The sequence below is a fragment of the Limulus polyphemus genome, unplaced genomic scaffold, assembly GCF_000517525.1.
Source record: "Limulus polyphemus unplaced genomic scaffold, Limulus_polyphemus-2.1.2 Scaffold2284, whole genome shotgun sequence".
NCBI lineage: Eukaryota > Metazoa > Arthropoda > Merostomata > Xiphosura > Limulidae > Limulus > Limulus polyphemus.
Window position 1 is genome coordinate 92,963 of NW_013667894.1, and position 21,822 is coordinate 114,784.

Here is a 21,822-nt window from a genome sequence, read left to right on the forward strand (position 1 = left end):
ATTTGTCTAACATCATAACCACCAAAAATAAAAAAAATCTAAACTACCCTTTTTTTTCTTTCTAGAATGACTTCATACTGTAAGATGAAACTACATTTGTTTATCTTAAGTAGCTTGTAACAGTATACATCTATTTATAATTAAGTTTTATTGTTTTATTGCCCTTTGAACTGTATAAGTTGTAAATCACTTGGGGAACGTGTAGCTCACTTTACATTATTAAATTACATTACCCATGAGCTGCTACAAGCTGTTCACATGTGTACCTTGTGAAACATTTTTATTATATTATTATCTATTTTACCTAACTTAATCTTACCTAACCTAAAATGATTCATATTTTTACATTTAAATTACTTTTATAATATTCTTCTTTTTTCTTGCTATTGATTGTCAATGACACTTAACCCCCCCCCTTTTTTTAATACTAATGGTAGTAATGCACCAAATAATTTATATTTAATTAAGTAATGCACAAAAGAACATTACTAATAACATGCAAAAAGTATACAATTTCCATTAACTCTCAAAATTTTTGGCTTTCTAATAATGCAACAAGAGCCGTTAGAAGTTCATCCAAGCTAGTCATTAGCTTTCCTATGGGAATGGAGCTCGCACTCTGAATGAATTTGATGATTATCTGTTCAGAACACAATGTTATGCATACTTCGATAGATGAAAACCTTGACTTTCTATCGGAAATACGTAATATATAATTAAACGTAAGAGAGAACTATCAACAAATCCTGAAAAAGAGGATGTGACAGAAAGGTTCTGATTTGCTATTTCATAGCTCTGTAACCAAACAAAATTTAAGGTTACAAAAATTATAGTTTATCTGAGCAATGATGATTTATACTGGTCAAGTTGAAAGGGACAGTGCTTAAAGATATCTGTGCAATTTGACTGTTAAAACATGTGATGCGAAAGCATTGTCCTTGTACACTACATGATTTATTGAAAAGTTGAAGGGAGGAGTAATGTCCTTTGGACTTGATAGCCTTTAGACAGAGCCTTTTGCAATGGAAATTAGACTGCAGAGGCAGAGTCATCTGACAGAGCATGACTGAGTGTGGTGACAGGGACTTTAATGATATAGAAAACAAACTGATTTTAATAAAACGTACTCAACCTCTGTAGAAACTTTGGTACAATACTAGTGAAACATGAAAAGTAAATCTTTATGACCAGATAGACGGAGTGGTAATGGGATCACCTCTAGGTACGACCATGGAAAATATTTTTTATATGGTATTACAAACATCCATGGCTGGATAACTGCCCCTTTATTATAAACCAGTATAATATAGAAGGTACATTGATGATACTTTTCTACTCTTTTCCCAACATTGATCACACCAAACAGTTTTAAGAATACCTACACTCACAATAACCTTACATGACAGATGAAAGAAAACAATAATTTAGCTTTTTTAGATGTTCAAATAAGCAAAAACCTCTTTACTACATCTATTTATCACAATAAAAACATTTACTGGCTTATACACTCATTTCAACAGTTTTGTACCAGACTCCTTCACCCATAACCTTGTTCTAAATCTCCTAAACAGAGCATATAATACCTCTTCTGACTACTTCTGTCTTCACTCAAAAATTCATAACATATTACAAAGTAATGGTTATTCCCTTAATTTCTTACACTCTATCACATGAAAATTTTAACAAATAAAATAGAACCTACCAAAAAGTCACACACTGTCTCAAAATATCCACTAGTTCTTATCATTCCTCTCCTCAGTAAATAGTTTTAAACTCAAATATGAAATTCAAAAAAGAATCAAGATATATTACCCATAAATTAAGCTACGTTTAGTATTTACATCAACATTTAGAATTAAAAATATTTTTTAAAACCAAAGACCCTCTGCCTATCCCTATGCACTCATGGGTCGCATATAACTACACTTGTAGTAACTGAAAAGCTACCAATATTGGTAAAACTACATGTCACCTACAAATGCATGCACATTAGAACATGGGAATTTCAGCAAGAAGCAGATATAAGCTAAGTAATCTACCCAAGTCTTGTATACGATTGTACAGTGAGGATAACAACCACCCCATACTTCTAGAAAACTTTAAAATTCTTGACTCCAGAACCACAGATTACAAACTTTTTATTAAAGAAAGTCTCTCCATTTTCAGTGATCACCCAACACTAAATAATAGAATCAACTACTCCCTGTTGTCATTGATGTAATCGATTCCAGATTCTCATTGTTTTTATTTGATATTTATTAGTATTTTAACGATACAGCCTTTCTCTATAATAGTTTCTTTTTACAATTTTATATATTAAACAAGTGTATGCTGCCCGTTGTATCGTACATTCAATTATATTGTTACCGTTTAAATCTGTTCTTTCTAAACTTCTGACAGAATATGAACACTCACTCAGTGCTAGTGTTTTCTGTAGTTCAAATATTATGAACTAATTTTTTAAGATATTAATGCTGATTCAAGGAAATTCTGAAATATCCGTACTGCAGATGTTTTTTGGTATTACTGTGTTTTTAATATCTATCATACTTGTTTTGTTATACAACAGGATAACTATGAGAAATGCTCACCAAACACTTACCAAGTTCATGTTCAATAGTAGTGGGACCAGACACATGAGATAAATGAGGTGGTGGAGAGGCACTCAGTCGTTGGTGCTGAACTTTGGCTAAATCTTGGAGTAAGCCACAAGTCTCATTTAATTTGTGCTGAATTTTCTGGTAGCTGCCTTTGTTGCTTTGTTCTTGTCTTTGTCCATCTGCAGTTTATAAAGGATTGATATATATTACTTTTAAAATTATTACAAAAGTAAGACACTAAAACCTTGTGTCATGTGCAGTAAAGGATACCTGTGGTGATAGGGTTAACAGCAATACATTGAATAATTTGTTGTGTACATTTGCTGTTAAAGGTATGTCTCGTTATGAAAATTGATTCACTTCACAGACTGAATAATCAGCAAAACACTGTTATTTGTTTTAACTAAGTTCAGAATACCACTTCTTGCATTAACATACACATGTACAGACAATCTACACAATAGTCTTCATACTTCACTATAAAATATTTCTATCAGAATTCTCAACCTGAAGTTAAAACAGTATGCAAAGTCACAATCAGCAAAACTTCCACTAATGTTTTTATTTTAAGAAAATATCTGATTACTTCCAATAATAATCACAAAATCATACAGCTCAGCTATTTTAAATTTATCTTTGTAAAATTCTTGAAACTGAACTCCACTAAAAACACTTAACTAAAGTCAAACTAACCATGTTTTACAGCATCTTACTTCCATAACTAAAAAACACAAGAAAAGATGAAAGAAAATGACTTGGCCTGTCTTCTCATGAAGAATGAAAATCCTCTATTCTCTTTAATACTTTAAAGTACCTTAAAGATAGCTTTCACAATCATACAACTACTGAAGAGAATTTTATTAATAGGCTTATTTTGCTTCATATTGATTTGCTGACTAAGGACTAAAATTACTTAAACTATACACATTGTATTTTATTATACAGGAAAGATAAATTCTATGTATACTAAAGAAGAGAAAAATAATATACTTAGTATATGTAATAAAAGATAAACAATATATTGTAGGGAAATATAAATGTAATGTCATAAATCAACCAATTCCTGGATGCAATTCTATTTCATCATATAAACACAGAAATATTAATTTCCATTTAAAAATTTAATTTGGTAATTAAATGTTATCATTTGTATATCTAATCTTTAAGTAAAGGAAGTTATTATAATGTTAAATTTTCTGCCACAAATTTTTAACCCCAAAAATAAAATACTTTTTAATCAGTCTTATCCAAAAATAAAAATAACAAATATTAACTTAACTAACACTTCTGTCATTGCTAGTATTACTATTAACAAAATCATCATATCTGCTGTCTTCAGGTTCTGACCCTGAATAATACCCATGAGTTGTGTATGTCACTACAAGTTCCATTGCTACTATATGAAATCGGTTAAACCAACATTTCTTCCAACTTGCAATAACTTAGTAAATGAAGTTTGCACTAAATGGGTTCATGTACATATCTGCATAATCAGCAAACACATTTCCTTTCATTTCTTGATAACATAAATATGCAGATATAATTTATGCCTACACACCATGAGGTATGAAATTAAAATAGCTTGACGTGTTTAGATTATCATGCATTGTGTGTTGTGAAATGAACAATTTCATCAGCATTTCTGATTTCGTCAATTTCTGGCATAATAACTCATTAATCAATCAATGGACATTTCATATAAAGTATTATACATTCTCTAAGTGTTAATGCTAACAGTAATTTCTCACTTGAATTGCATTGAATATAAACAATGACTCTACGGCAATTATTGCCGCATCCAAATACCTCAAATTATGACAAGCAGCAGCTAGCTATAGTTGAAACAAGTTAAACTAGTTATCCAAAAATGTAGAAACTTTTGAAAGATCATATTTATAAATTAATTAAAAATAAACTATAAGTAAAAAGGTACAGATGCAAAATTATATATATGACCCAAAAAAGATATTTTAAGATTATTCAACAAAGAATTAAAAAGTATGTACATATTTCTATTTCTTAATTTTAAGTATTTCATTGCACTGTACATTGATGATAATAGCTAGAATTAGTGATGTTGTAGAGAAAGTAGCAAATAAAATATAAACATTTCCTTTTTAAAAAACTTTTGATATCCATTTAGGAGGTTCTACAGATTATGAAAGTGAAATGTGAAAATTGTAAGATAAAAAATCGTATTTTCATACTTAACATTAAAATCACCTTGCAGGTGAACTATTCAGAGATCAAGTGCATTAAATAATGAATTTTTGGTAGAAATAGTAGAAAGAAATCAAAATGAAATATTTTATTTTTCTCAAACTACATACTTTTATGAAAGTTCATGTTGAGTTTTAAGCAATTTTATCCACTGGTTTTATTATTGGAAGGAAATTTAACAAGAATTATGTGCTGAAGTATGAAGTATGTTATCATTATCTGGTTGAGTATTTTCTTATAAAATTAAGAACTTCAAATCTATATATAAAAATTGGATTTATTAACTATGTTTGATGCCAAGTATATTTGACTACATTGATAATAAAGTAGTTTGATTAAGTTTTAAAAGTAACTATAAATGGTTGTGACACTTGCACATTGATCTGCCCATAGTAAGAGGGTTAAATACTAGGAAGGGTAAGGGCTTTCAATAGCTCAAATATTCCATCTATTGTAGTTTTTAATTTGGTTTCATCACATACATAATTTATGATGTCACTTTTCTATATTTTTGAAGTTTCTAAAAAAATAAACAGTCTCATTTGCTTTGCCATAAAATTTCTTAGCTATTTATGCCACAGTACTCCTCCATCCACATCTAAATGTACATAGAAGCTAAAATTTGAAGATCAAGATTGATGGAAGCAATGGATTTGGAATACTTAACCTACCAGGTGAGTGACCAAAGTATCTTTGACTTACCACCCAATTCCAGTAAAGAAGAATCTAATATTCTTTGGGTATTATCTTCATGTTTGTCAGTAGGGGATGCACGTTCTCCAAATCCTGAAGAATCGTTTTCTAAAGAGAATGTCCACTCACTAATATTGTTTGTCTGGTTCAACACTTTACTCACTTTAAGCATCCTCTCATCCTCTTCTTTTATTTTCTGCTTCTATAAATAAACATTCATCATTTTATTATGCCACTTTCATAACACCATGCATAAAATATGCAACATTATTGCATCAAATACAAAAAAATTGTAGTGATATTCAATAATGATGTTCATAAAGTGCATCTAATATCATGTTTACACTTCAACATTAACAAAGCTATCTACTCCAGTTTTAAACAACATTATTATCTGTGAATGAACAGAGCAACTATCTCAACTACAGTTGACCTGAAATTCCATTTTGAATACTTCATCTCACATCTAGAGGTGTCTCATATGTGAAATTTGACAATTTTCTGATACATAAACATATTTTTAATTTTAAAATCAAAATTACTTTGCATTTTGAGTAGTCAACATTTAATAAGAAAAAATGCACAAGCAAATCCTTACTAAAAAATATTAAAACTTAATAAAATAATTTGATATTATGTGTAAGAAAGCCTTGTAATGTTTACTGATAATTTGCAAAATTTCATGAAGTTATAGTATGAAAATTAAAACAAGCACAAAATAGTTACAAAATCAGTCCCTGGTACTGAGCCCATAGTGAGAGAGTTAATGAGATGTATGCTGCCTTTCACTTATCTTCCTACCTACTCCTTTTACTTTTGGAATTTTGTGTACCTGTCCACGTATAAGTATGTTAGCATTTTTTCTTAAATTCAAGTTGTGTCTAATCCCTGGTTTCCTGTGTCAAGGTTGCCTTAGTAAAAATGACATCTTAAACATTGATAATGATGAAGATATTTGTCTGAGATTTCCTAATTTTAAGAAAACTTTCTCATAGTGTAGAATAGTTTTGTAAATCTCTGGAAGAGTTTTGAGAAATCTTTATAACCTCCTAATAACCCGATAATTATAAAACGTTTTTCTTTTTGAAAAAACATTATATTTTATCTGTAATTTTCACTATTTTATCTCTGTATGGGTTTGGTCAATTTGACTGACGTGGTAACCACCATAAAAAATTAGGAAATAGATACAAGCCAAGCTTTTTTCATTCTAGAATGGCTACATATTATAACACAAAACCACAAATGTTTAGTTTAAATAGCCTGAATTCCAACATTATACATCTATATATATTTATTTATTTTCTTGGCCTTTCAGACAAGTCTGACTGATGTTACAGAAGTTGCAATGACGTGGAGCAAGTGCACTCATGTTACTGTATCCAATAGTATAAAAATGACTTTTACAAAGTGACCTGTCTTGGCTTTATTCTAGTGGACCAGTATTTTGTCATGTTTTGGTTATAATACATTACATATGTATATATATATATATTATTACTATTTGGAAATAAATTCTTAAATTTCAGTTATTTACTCATAAAACAGTAAATAGAGAAATACAGAAAACAATTATCTCTTCTACTTATGAAGTATGTACTCGCTTGCTGTAACTTGCTAAGCCTTGTCAAATTTTGCACATGGAGGATGTAAAACAAAATTTTTTAAGGTTTTATATATGAATTTTCAAATAACAAACAATTATAAATTACTACATCAATACTATAGAATTCCACTATACTTTATCAGGCTTATTAACTACGCTGTATTTGGGTTTAAAAAATATATTTCGAGTTCAATTATCTCTTACCTCTCCACTTCAATTCTATCATGAAAAGGAAAGTTTTCCCATGTAAACACATTGCAAATGCTGAGAAAACCATGTGGGGGACATTCTGAGCTTCTAATTGGTTATAAACACGTTATATAGAATGAAGTAGATGTATGTAAGTATTTCCAAAAATGGAAAAGGTGGGCAGGGACACCTTGGCTGATTCACTAAATAATATAATAATATCCCAGAAAGTAAAAAAAATAGAAGGTTCTTATTTTATATTCTAGCTTCACAATATTGATAATTTCAGTTTCTAATTTGTATGAAACTATAGACTTTGTATTTTGGACATCACAAACATTTACTTTAAACTAAAGCTGTATTCAACGTATCACAAAAATGAGTCTAATTTATCAACAGATAAAATAAAAAAATGGAAATTATCATGAATCACACTAGTGTTTCATAACAGGGATCACAGAGGAACTTTCTCAAAACTTTAACAAAACATTCGATCAAAAAACCACCTTAAAAAATATATTCATGAAACAACACTCAAAACCTTCTTTTTCAATAGTTAAAACCACCCAAACATTAATAATAAGCAAAATAAATAGACGATTGTAAAAAAAATCAAAATTCTCCCATTTGTTCTTTTTTTTTCACAAGCCTACAGCAACACTGGCTGGGTATTTTGCACCAAACTTAGACAGATATATTATATGAAGAACTTCAAATTTCCAAGACCTATTCAAAAGTTGATTATTTTTCAATGAAAGTTGATTTACATAGTTATAAATACTTAATAGATGCAATGTTATTCTGAGCAGTTGCTTTCATACTTGACATATGTTAATCATGTGTTTAAATGAAACCTCAGGCACAGTAAATAATTACCTTAAAAGACATGAGGCTATATTAAAGCAATGTTTTAGACATACTGTTTTATTTAAAAAGGCTGCTTTTCTACCAGTAAAAACTTATAAGTGCTTAGTGGAGTTGTGTCTTACTCTAGCCACATATTTGCCCCATTGCTGTACATTAACAAGGCTGGAGCTCTACTGCTGACAGTTTGCTCAAGCTACAAATCCCTATTATGATTCAACTATAAAATTATACCAAGTGATATCTACTATAGTGTAGAATGAAACAAGAATTTTTGCAAAAAACTGACAGAGTAGTTTTGAAATTAATTCGCCCTCCTTAATTTTGTTGTGCTGCAAAATTTTCTAAGTCTCCATTTTCTGCCATAAAAAAATCCAGTGTTTTCCAAGCTGTGCGTTAGTTGGAAACTACAACTCATGCATTTTCTAGCTCATTAGTTGGATACTGCCCCGAAAGGTTCCTGATTTTGCCTGTCGTTATTCTTAGATTTTCATTACTATATTTCAGCAAGTTTTTAACAGTGGATGCTTACCATAGTAGATTTTCATACTCACATGACGGTGATGATTATATCTACTGTTTCTAATGCTTAGCTGAAATCATGAGTGCATATTCAGTATTTATTACCACTACATATAGCCCTATTTCATATAGCTATTTCTATTTCTAAATATGGAGTTAAGAAAGTGCTTGTAAATGTTGTTGATAATTGGCAACTTACAGTGTGTCACTGTTGTCTATTTTGCATGCATTATTTGTGTCGCCTTATTCCAGCAAACACCTGTGCACAGCAGGCTTTTGAAGAACATACCTACGTGTCATGTAGACCTAACAAGGTATGCATGTTACGGAGTCTGCTTACACTGCACTAATCTGTGTTGTATTATCTTAGAAGAAACATTATTCCATTCCAATGAGATAGCTTTGTTGCGGCTTGTCTTTTGTTTCATTACACTGTGACATTAATGGAAGCCAGCCATTAAATCTGTAATGATACAATCTTTGTCTGTAAGATGGTCTCTTGAAAACAATTTTACATTCTGTTTGTTGTAGTTACATTTGTTATATATTTTTAATAAGTTCAGTGTGGTGATTGGGTGAGAAAATAGCCAATGCAGCAGTAATTTATTGAAAAATATGTAACATTCAACTGAATGCATATGTAGCTAAAAATTCATCCCCCATAAATGGACATAAACAACTTAAGAAACAAGATTAGTAAAAATTGTTAATTTGAAAAGTGGGTATAGGGATCGTCAAAAAAGTGCAGGAATAAGTTAAAGCAAAATTAAAAGATTTTCAAGCATATAACTAACAAACAAGACTGGAAATAGTGTCTACATTATTTTCTCAAGCTAAAAATCCCTATTTTGACTCCAGTAAAATTGATAAGTACTGCAGACATGGACTCAACTTTCAGTTGCATATTCCTAACTATATAATTCATTTTGGCAAGTCCAATTGTATGAAAACTATGAAATATCCCCCACAAAATATCGATTTCACTAATATTCAAGTAACATTTAGGTAATAATTTGCTATCGCTTAACTGATGGCACAACACATCCAGATCTGCAAGTTTCTTTTGGTTTTCACTACTACTCATGTTAATGATTGTCTTGTCAAGACGGTCAACTTGGACTTTCAACCAATATTATACTTGTTTGATTGATTTTATCTTTTGATATCCATGTTGACCTCACTTCTGAGATTGTTCCTTGGGAAACATTTATTATTTTAGGTGTTTGTGTCACTGAGAATCAGTCATGCACAAACTCAGTGAGATACAATAATTGAGTGTAATGTTAAATATATGATTATATTTTCTCTATTAGACAAACCAAAACTTCAAATGAAAACAGTGATGTGTTTACATTATTTTGTACAAACAATTTTACTTATATTCATATTTTCCTTTACTACATATTTATGGCTTTAACAAACAATAATCTGAGATGTGTATTTATATTCTGTAGCCAATGTATTAAATATGTGAACAATTTGATAAGCATACAAGTTAATAAAAGAGTTTACATGTTAGTCTCAAAATAACTTGTTATAATATTATTATGAGTTTGAACAAGCAACTATAAAAATGAAACAATAAGGTATCACAGACTTAACATGACACAAACTTGAGGCAACACATTCCACTAGTACACGGATTTAACTAGTTGGTAAACAACAGATTATTTCAGTCTTATTAATAAGATGGCTTAATTACTTTATATATAAATAAAAATTTCTATTTGAAAACAATAAATCGATACCTACTTCATTTAAAATTTTAACAGTTTCAGAGTGTTGTCCACCAGTTAACGTGTCCAAAAGATTATCCACCATTGTCATCACATAGTCACAGTCTTGAGCAAAACCTCTCAAGCTATTCAAAGAACATGATAAAATATACTGTGAAGGTTCCCAGTCAAACACAAAACAATAATTCAAGTTTTTTCTTGACACACATCTCAAGTTTACATATTTACATGTAAATTAAAGAAACAAAATTACACTCTTGTATGAGTCTAAAAAATTAAAAACTTTACCACATAGCCAAGATTAAGTATTGGTAATGTGGATTCTTCTTTCATAGCACCAAGCACTAGCTGAAAAACTCATTTATCTAATTATTTCATTTTATGACATAAGTACAAACAAGGTAATTATGTCTTCCCCCATATGGAGAGAGACAATGTATTTACTATATTTCTACTAACTTCCTTCCAACAATTATTATTGTGAACCACTTTGTTCCTTTATTTCTGGGCCAATTGCTTGAAACTTGAAGGACATACATTCTGGTTCAATTTACTTAGACACCATTTTCACTTTCTTGAAACTGTTCTGATTTTAAGGGGTTAAAGGCAAACATTAAAAAAACATATTCTGGTCTGTAGTTCCCTTATATTTCAATCAATCCTAATGAACCTTGATGCTTGTGACAACCCCCACACACCAAAGCACAGGTTTGAGATTTGTGCCTTTCTTTTGATTGTGCAATGGTCAAAGAGTAAAAAAAATTGCCAAAGCAACATTTTATATTTCCTATTTCTTTATATTTTGACAAATCCAGATAAGACTGTACACAAAGATCTTTTACAACAACTCTCAAAGACTGAAGTAAATGTATTTGAGATGTTTTTCTTGTACTTTTACATGGGTCAAAGATAAAAACATTTTGCACAGGTAGGATTTTAGGTCTATCATTCATTTATATTTGGACTAATCTTGATAAGACTTTGCACAATGCTACCTTGAAACAGCCATGACATACTAAAACAGATTTGGGATTTGTGCTTTTCTTTATGATTTTGCAGGAGTTAAAATTCAAATTATTTCTCAGAATTTGGGTTTTAGGTTTGCCATTCCTCTATATTTCAATCAATGTAGACTTTGTATAAATATATCTTGTGAAAACTCCCATAGATTGAAGCAGACATATTTTGGATTTGTGCTGTTATTTTGATTTTACAGGGGGTCAAAGGTAAAAAAAAATTGCAATGTATTTAATAGGGAGCTCTGAATATAGACATCATTTTTTGCATATGTAAATATTACAAGAGATTGTTATTAAGTTTGAATCAAACAATGCATGAAATTGCATATATAACATTGAAAAATAGATCTTATTTGTCCAAAAATTACCTGCAGTTCCTTTCATTATAAATAAATCTATTTATGCAAAAAAACCGACTGTCCTACATATACTACGCAGTTAGCATTCTCTAATACATCTCTCTCACAAAGATTTCTCAAATTGATACTATGATGAATGTCTGTCTCTATAAGATAAATATTTTGTACTTTATGACCACTTCTCCTGCCTTTAATTCCATACTTTCTTGTGGAATCTGTATTCTAAGGATCTATATTGGATAGATGAATGAAGGGAAGACTTTGCATTTGCTTGTGAATGTTGATCTTTGTAGATAGATTTACATTTAGAAAGACACTTCTATATAAGGGTTATCATCAAAAACGTGCAAAATGAATTATCCAAAAATTACCATATTGCCCCTAATTAATGCCCCCTCTCTAATTATCATCCTCCCCTTTCCTCCAGTTGCAGAAATCAGCAATCAATACTGGTAATTGATAAATGTCACGTAGGCCACGATTTTCCTGCCTTTTTTCACCATAGCAGCAAACTTCAAGGATGTTTCAGCAGTACAGATCAAAGGAGGTAACCCAGTAAATGGTAGGACCACTTTAGAGGATTTTTTGACACTTATAAACAATGATTACCATATTTACTGTGATAATGAGCACCAATGTTTATAACAAAGTTAGAAATTATTAAGCTATGTTTGCTATCGCTTTTTATAGATATATTTGTTTATGACAGAGGTATTATCCTATGACCCAATTAGTCTCTAATTAGCACCCCACATTGCAGTTTGCAATACCACCTGGAGCATTAATTAGGAGTAATACAGTAGCTATTTCTGCAAGAAAACTACATGCAGCACTATTTTCAATGAATAGTTGCAAATTTTAATTATCTGACTGTGAACTTAAATCACTGTCTTTTATCTATCTTACTACTTATAATTTAAGCAATAACACTGATAAATAATAATTTATGGCTCTTAATGTGCCAAGGTTCCAAATGATTGTACTAAAATTAACTTGAATCACATAAAACATGTCATTAGTATACAATTCACAAAAGCTTTATAAAAATGTTAAAAAAAAAGAAAACATTTAAAGAATGGAAGAAGGAAGTTGAAGATATAACACACAAAATCATAATTATTAAACAATGTTATTAAAACAATATTTAGTAAGTAAGTGAAAAGCAAGATGTTAGTGCATATTTACAATCTTTATGCCATAAAATTTTCAAAAAACCATTGTAACTAAAACCTTAGTTTTCAATTTTCTCACTTAAGTCTGAAAATTAACCATGGTAAGATCTGATCAGTTACTAGGACTTAAAAGTAGTTTAATTTCCTGGTCTTTAAACATGATTTTTATTGTAACTAACAAAAAGAACAGGCTATTATGGATACTGTCCTTTCCAGTATTTCAGTGTCTATGCACCAACAGCATAAGGAAATTAAAAAATTATTCACTTATTAAAATAACAAACTTATATTCATGCACACACGATAACAGTAAATAACCAGAAAAAAATCTTAAAATTTATCAAAGCCAAAATGAGAAATTATTAGGCCCGGAGATCAGGAGTCCGCCAAGCCTGCTATAAGCTAAAGATCTTTACACTTTCTGTGGTGCATTCTCACTTATTCCTGGTTCCAAATCTAATATTTTTAATAGTTAATTATCATTATTCATGTTAACATTGTTCTTCCTTAAATTTAATAAAATATACAATCACAATTTTTCAGTGAGCAATCTATTTATATATTTATGTTTAAAGATATTATTAATGGTATTGTACTTCATCATAAACAGCACAGCAATCAGTATGGTTTAGAATTACTAAAAAAAATTATTTTAGTAAGGAATCAATTTATAAAACTTATTGCTCTATTTCTATACTGTTATTTATGTTGCAAGGTTTCTCTCACACACACACAGTAACTGCTAAATAAAAAGATACATTTTACTCAAAAACACCCACACAACTTAATAAATAATGAATATTTAGTTTAAGTCTCAGCTGAGTATGATACGTTCGATATGAAGCAACTTTATTCCTTCCGCTGAATGTTCATCTTGCTCATAGTTATTTGTTCTAGCTTTCTAACCACCTTCTCCATCCTATATTTGTGTGCCACTTTTACTGCCCTTTCTCAATAACTTAAAGATTTCTGTTTGCTCTTTGGGTTTGCCTTTATCTCTCTCTACATGGGCTCGGTCTAACTGACTGACCATGTAAACATTTTGTACTCATTTGAAGTCATTATAGTTTTGATAGTACTAACTTTTAATATAGCATGTGTATCTTCACAAACTTTAGCAGACTTTCAGTAAATATTGTTAGTCTTTCACATACAAAAAAAATACAATTTCTAGTGAAGTATTTTCAATACTAAAAAAAGATTTGTCTGTGAATATATCTAGTAGTTGTTTTTAACTAGTCCAAGTGCAAGTGCAAAGTGATTTTCATGCTAGAATTAAAAATACTTTTCCTCATCTTAAAAATCTCAAATTTCACTTGCATAATATCTAAAACAGTGATTCTGAACATGAGGCGCACTCCCCACAGGGGGGACAATTTGAAAATGCTACAATAAGAAAAACTTTACATTATATTATTATACCTTTTCAACACCAAATTTGTTTTTATATTAAGGGGCATTAAATTTTTGGAGGTGTCGAGGTGGGGCATCAAGCAAAAAAGGTTAAGAACCACTGCTCTGAACCTCTTAAATTTCAAACATTTGTTATCAGTGAAACTTTGTATTTTATCTGTAATTTTCTCTACCCTAACTCTATACAAGGTTGATCAATTTGACTGACCTCATAACTATCATAAATAAAATTGAAATAAATCTAAATTATCCTTCTTTCCTTTTTAGAATTACTTCAAATTGTCACATGAAACTACATTTGTTTATTTTAAGCAGCTTTAAACTCGTAACAATATACATCTATTTATACCTAAATTTTATTGTTTTATTGCCCTTTGAACCATGTCTAACTACTACTTGCACCACAAGTTATAAATCACTTATATCCTCTAAAATATGAATTATTAGTTACTATTGTATACTATATTAATTGGTATAGCATAAACAAAAAGTAACTTATTTACATTTTGAATATAAGTCAGTAAAAACCTATTGACATGCACAGTAAAGGATGCCCGTGAAGAGAGGGTTAATTGATACTATTTAAGTTTTTGTTCTTTTAGGTCTCTTTTTCACTACAATCCATTTTTCTATGATGCAGTTGTCCCTCTTAAATTCAAACATGGAACTTTGTCCACTGATCATGAAAACCATCTTTCCTGTTGAACATATCAACAGCATTCTTGCCACTTGCCTGAACCCAATACTTTACTATCTGTATTGAACCAAAGGTTTCAATGTGAATTTTTGAAACCTTTGTTTGTGGGACAAAAGATTTATTTCTGTACAACATTTTGTCTCTATCAGTGAGACATGATCATGTACAACATTTAAGGTACAAATACTTTCAAACTGGAGTCATTATTTTACAAAAGAGGGTAGATGTGACAACTAATACCTTCACAGCAAGACGAAGCTGGAAACATCTGTTTAAAAAGCCAATGATCACAGGCACAGCCATAGACCTTTATGTGATGAAAGATGGGATGGTGAAGCTGCTAGAGGTCATCTGGATGCTTGGGAATGTATAGTTTACTGATGAAGTGTATGCTATAACACATCACTCTGTAGAGCCAAAATGTTGTAAGGCTGGTGAACTTAACCTTATGTGGATGAGTGGGAGTGAAAGTGTACACACCACAATCTTTTACAGAGTCGTTCAACATGGTATGTATTTGATGTCAGATTTATCCAAAAACATCACTAGGCACAGGCAAACAAGACCCATACCCCAAATGTATTTGACAGTGCCACGAATCCCCAATTGGTGTTTTGAAAAATCAGAATAGAAATCCATGATTGATATCATACTCAAATGCTCAAAATTCCTCCACCTATAGGCTGAGCCCAGAATCTTTTAAGCAGCTAGCTACGCCTCTAGATTTATCAACTATTCGTTTTACCCTACAATGTTAATTTAGTGACAGTTCATGGTAGATGAGAGTAAATGCCAGATACTATATACACGAATACTGAAAAAACTGTACATATGCATTTTGGGGACTCTAATGGTTATTCAAATGCTACATGCAAACTGTATGATGGATAAGAGTATCTTTATTCTTCACATGAATGCCATCTTGCAGGGTTCTCACTAGGGTTCCACAGTGAAGGGTTCCCCACTCATAAGTATTTTTTTAAAGAGTCTCAGTGAGATTTTCAAGGGTCCCAAAGGTAGAATTTAATAAATGCAAAAAAAAAAGGAAAAAAGCACTTCAGTGTTAATGAAAAACTTTTAACATTACATGTTTACCTTCTGCAAGTGGAAAAGAGGATGTTAAGGTTCAATGAAAAACTTTATTTACAATTTACACTGCATGTTATTTCCCTTTATTTTCATGATAAGATTAAAAGTACTTTTCTCCATCTAAACATTTTCAAGTATCATTTCCATAACCCCTAAAACCTCCTAAATAAATAGCAAATGTTTTTTTCAGGAAAACTTTATATTTTATCTCTTATTTTACTGATTCTAACTCTCTATGAGATCGGTTGATTTGACCAACCTCATAACCACCATAAAAAATTAGGAAATAATTAGTAATTTCCTTATTTTCTTTCTGGAATGACTGCAAATTGTAACAGAAAAGCACAGTTGTTTACCCAAAGTAGCTTAAAGTTTGTAACAGTATACACCTATTTATAGTTAGATTTTATTGTTTTATTGCCCTTTAAACCATGTCTAACTATTATTTGCACCATATAAATTGTAAATCATGTGGCAAATGTGCAGCTCATATTATGATCCCGAATTATATAACACACGGACTATTCACAAGCATACGTCAGAAAAAATTATCATTATTAATATTATTATTTATTTTTACTTTATCTAAACCTAAAAAGTTTTCAATTTTTACATTCTAGTTACTTTTATAATAAAGTATATAAAGAATACTCATGAAAAACAAGAAATAATGTATTTACCTGGGTCTTTTTTTTTTGGCTCTTGACTGTTGATGAAACTTAACCCTACTTTGTTATACTCAATGTACTAATGCATTAAATAATTTGTATTTAACTAAATAATGGACCAACGAACACAGAATAATAATGTGAAAAAAGAAACAATGTTCCTTAATTATTACAGTTTTTCTGGCTTTGTAACTGTACAACTGAAGCTGTTAAACATTCAGCTAAGCTCATCTATGTGTTTCCCATGGAAATAAAGTTTGAACTGTACAGACAACAATGTAATATTATACATAATTTGACAGAGAAAAACTTTGGGTTTCTATTGGATATAAGTAGCAGAGAACTATTGGCAAGTTCTGAAAGAGAGGATGTGACTGATGGACATGGAAAGAGGGATCTGATTTTCTATTTTATTGCTCTGTAACTAAATAAGATTGAAGGCCATGTAAATTATGCTTTACCTGAATGATGAAAACATTATAATGAGTAATTTACATTAAATTTCATACTTCTTGTAGGGGTGGTAAAAAAATTAGAGAAGAGAGAAAATATAGATAACAAACGTCACATTTCTCATACTAGGGGAAATTGAGAATTTTTTTTAAATACTTCCTTATAAAATTAAGAATTTAAAACTTAAGTAATACTAAACTATGATTTATTATCTATGTTCTGACGCCAAGTTTATTCATATACATCAATAATAAAGCAGTTTAATTAAACTTTGTATGTAACTCTGACATACCCACTTTGACATACCAGATGTGAAAGGGTTAATCATGTGTTACTTTCATATGGCTATATTTTTTGTGCAATTTATTGTCATTGATGAAACCTGTTAGAAGTTGACTGTGGACAGCTGTGTGCAAACTGTATGCTGTTTAGTTTGTTATGGTACAAAGTTTTAAGTAAAGTACTTGTGCTTGTCTTACGTGTTTTGCAGTGCATATTTGGTATCCAGGGGTTCAAATCTCATGCATCTGGACAAATTCTTGTGTGTACAGAACCCAAGAGTTTGAGTTGACTAGAACCCTACTTTACACTCTGACTTGTAAGAGTCTGAGTCAGACTGATGACATTAATTCACAGACATATATTGATTACAAATACTTTTTAACACCTCTAATATTTTGTGTATAACAGACTTGTACACTATATGAAAAGCTTACCACATTTTGTCTAGATACACATAATAAGTTTGGAATTACAGTCAACACTTCTTCTGCAATATGGGGTCAGTCCTATGGACATACTCCATATACATTCAGTTAATGATACTGGAATCTCAGCGACTTGTCAGTGAAGGTGCTAATTGTGAGCATATTTTCTTTGCTGCCACAGGTCAGTAATAGTAAAGTAAAACTGATAAGCTTGCTAAGATTTAAAAGTACTGCAAAATAACTGAATCACTTCTTTAATTAGTTGCTTGGAGAACTTGACTCAGTATTTGATGCTGAGTTTATGTGGTCAGTTGCTTTACACTGAATTACTTGATGAAGAATCAACATGCTGATCAAGATGCAGATCTCAAAACTAAAAATTCACAAAGAAAGCAGGTGTTAAAGTTGAAAGTAAATATTTATGCATACATTGTGCATTTTCTTAATCAGAGATAGAGAAAGTTCACATCGGTTAAGGACTGGACCCCAACCTGTGACTAAAAAAAGAATTGGACTGTTTTCAAGACTGTGTCATACTGCAGAAATTTTGTGGATAATTTCTTCAAGGCAGCTGCACCGATGTCTGCCCTATCTAAAAGTGATTCACATTTCTCATAGACTGAAGGGAATAATCAAGCATTTCAGGCATTAAAATGTGCTTTAGTGAGGCTCCAGCATTGGCTTATCCTAGGAATATTTGTCTTGAATACCAACACTAATGATGATAGGATGAGGTGATTTTGGTGCAAATGAATGCAAGACAGAAGAACTTAATTGTACAAAACTGTCTGATGCAGCAGCAAGGTAACATTGAAAGGTTGTCTTATAAAACTTGAAAAAGCTTGCCCATTAGTGGAATACTCTGATCCAGAATACTGTACTGCAGTCTGAAGAATTGTTTCTGCAGTAATGTAAAACATATAAATGATGAAGATCATACTATGTATTGAACACCACAAATGACACGACAAACAGAGGTTTCACAATGAACAACTTAAGGGCCAAAACAGATGAATTCATTTTATCTCTGGAATTTATACAAATAGTTGAAAGTGCAAAGTAATGTGCTGGCTCAGACAGATATGTAAACCAACCTGTGATTTAGATGGTGGTTCCAAGGTCTGTGGAACAAGAATTTTCAGATTCTTCATAATATAAAGATTGGAGAACTCCAGTGTGTTTCATGCATTGCAGCTAATTTATGGAAGCTGTTTTTCTGGTGGAACTATCAAGATATTGAAAGGTGGTGTAAACAATGTTGTGTGTAAGCTGTTCGAAGAAAGAGTCAGCCACACCTTGAAAAAACCCAAGCAAAAAAATTGTAAGCTCCTCAGAGCAATGAAGAGCTACAAATATAACTTGCCTTCTCATGCTTGTTTGTTTGAAGTTAAGCATGAAGCTACACAATGGGCTATCCATGCTCTGCCCACCACGGATATCGAAACCCGGTTTTTAGATTTTAAGAACTTGCCTTCTCTCCAAGACTAATAACAGTAATCAGTATATATTTGTAATCATCAATTACTTTACCAAGTTGACAAATGTTTAGACACAGGCTGACACTTCAGTACATTTTGTTACTGATAATTCACTTGAACAGTGGATAGCATGATTCAGAGCACCCAAAGAAATCCACACTGACCATGCAGCCACTTGAACAGTTGGCTATTAGCTGAGTTGTTTCATTTTATTAGGTGTAGTGAAAAGATGGACTTAATTGTGTTATAATCAGTTTGACAGTTTGGATAAATCAACTGTGCAAATGGTCAAGTATATTCTTGCAAAGCTTGCGAGTCTTGAGTAAATGAACACACGTCATATGTTATGATATTGTATAAAGGAAATTGGCAGCTCTAAGAAATTTTAGATAATAGGCAAGAATTCCACATGGGCCCATGTATATGGAAGCAATATTTTATAATGCATTATGCACTACCAGCACTTGTTTTATGCATTTTAATGAGATTCACTCATTTTTCTCCCATTTTAAGTACATACATGATATAAATTAAGAATTCGTAGATATATGAATTATTCATAATGTGTTTGATATATGTATTATAATAAATATTCTAACAGTAATACAATGGGTTCTTCATACATCATCATTCCACCAATATCGTAAGAAACACCCCCATATTCCTGAATGTTAATAATGCTTACATCACATGGTGGTAGAAATAATTATCACCCATGGGCCATCATGAACTGGCACTTGACAAGTATAATCCCAGTTGGGTCTCTTGATGGGCCTCTCTAGTATAGGTGGGCCCTAGAAAATAGATTTCTAGCACCTCAAAAGGAGTTAGTGTGAGGCACATAACACCTCAGGGGCTTGACGGGACATAACAAACAATCGAGTCCAAGCAGTCGTAGAGGTGAGAAATAGCTAGCAAATGAACTGGTGAGAAGGATTTATCCCCTTCCCTACCTGTCAGTCATAAAAAGGAAGTACTTATCTGGGTATAGCAGGACAAATAGAGTGATAAAAAGTCCTATGTACATGCAGTGCAAACAACTCTTACCTACAATATCCACATGCCAGCAGCAACAAAAAACACTTTAACCTTATCGGCCCGAGTACACTTTACTGCGCATGACACAAGGTTTTAGTGTCTTACATTCAAAATTTTATTAAACTACTTTTTGTTTATGTTATACCAATTAGAATAGCATAAAATCTTAGCTAATAATCCATATTTTAATAGTATACAAGTTTTAAGTTCTTAATTCTAAAAGGAAATATATAAAAAAATCCTGAATTTCCACTAGTGTAATGCACAACACATTTTGTCTTAGCATGTTATCATCCCTATTTTATCCATCACCCCTCGAAAATGTGTGAAATTAAATGTAAAATACTCTCTATAAAATTGTTATTGCTCAACAGACCATAATTTTTATAGCCTTCAATTTTGTTTTGTTAAAGAGCTATCAAATAGAACATCAGACACCTCCTGCCACACCCACCTGTCACATTCTCTCTTTCACAATTCGTTGATAGTTCTCTCTTATGTTTCATTATATATTACCTATAACCAACAGAAAGTCAAGGTTTTCATATATCAAATGACATATTGTATAATGTTGTGTTCTGATGTTTGTTTGTTTGTTTTTAATTATGCACAAAGCTACACAAGGGCTATCTGTGCTCTGCCCACCACGGGTATCGAAACCCGGATTCTAGCGTTGTAAGTCCGCAGACATACCGCTGTACCACTGGGGGGCTTGTGTTCTGAACAGATAATCATCAATTTCATTCAGAGTAGCAACATCATTCCCACGGGAAAGTTAATGACTAGCTTGGATGAATTTGTAATGGCTCTTATCTCATAGTTAGAAAGCCACGAAAATTTTTAGAAGTAAATAAATTTGTCTACTTTTTGCATGTTTTTAGTCTATATTCTTTGGTGTATTATTTAAGTAAATAAAAATTGTTAAGTGCTCTACTATAATCGCTAAAACAATCAGGCTTAACTCTACTAAACAATCGAGGGCAAGAAAAAATAAGATTGGGTAAGTACTATATTTCTTGTTTTTCATATTTATTTACAACTTATAATGGTGTGGATAGCTGTTAGACACAGTTCAAATTGCAATAAGAAGGGCAATAAAACAACAAAATTTAATTATAAATAGATGTATAATGTTACAAACTTAGAGCTATTTAGGATAAACGAATGTAGTTTCATGTTAGAATTTGAAGTCATACTAGAAAGAAAAGGTTAATTTAGGTTTATTTCAATTTTTTTTTGGTGGTTACGAGGTTGGTTGAATTGACCAATCCTGTTTTGAGATTAGGGTAGAGAAAATAA

The 21,822-nt window shown here is 31.1% G+C and overlaps 1 protein-coding gene across 1 annotated transcript in view; it reads right to left on the bottom strand.

Moving 5' to 3' along the window:
- Window positions 1–21,822, bottom strand: part of LOC106466514 (bromodomain-containing protein 7-like) — a 120,278-nt gene that overhangs the window by 25,545 nt on the left and 72,911 nt on the right. The window contains exons 11-13 of the mRNA XM_013926805.2: window positions 10,447–10,555; window positions 5,523–5,715; window positions 2,603–2,779 (exon numbers count right to left, since the gene is read on the bottom strand). Of these exons, the coding sequence (XP_013782259.1) occupies window positions 2,603–2,779; window positions 5,523–5,715; window positions 10,447–10,555 (479 nt within the window). The remainder of the gene's footprint in view (window positions 1–2,602; window positions 2,780–5,522; window positions 5,716–10,446; window positions 10,556–21,822) is intronic.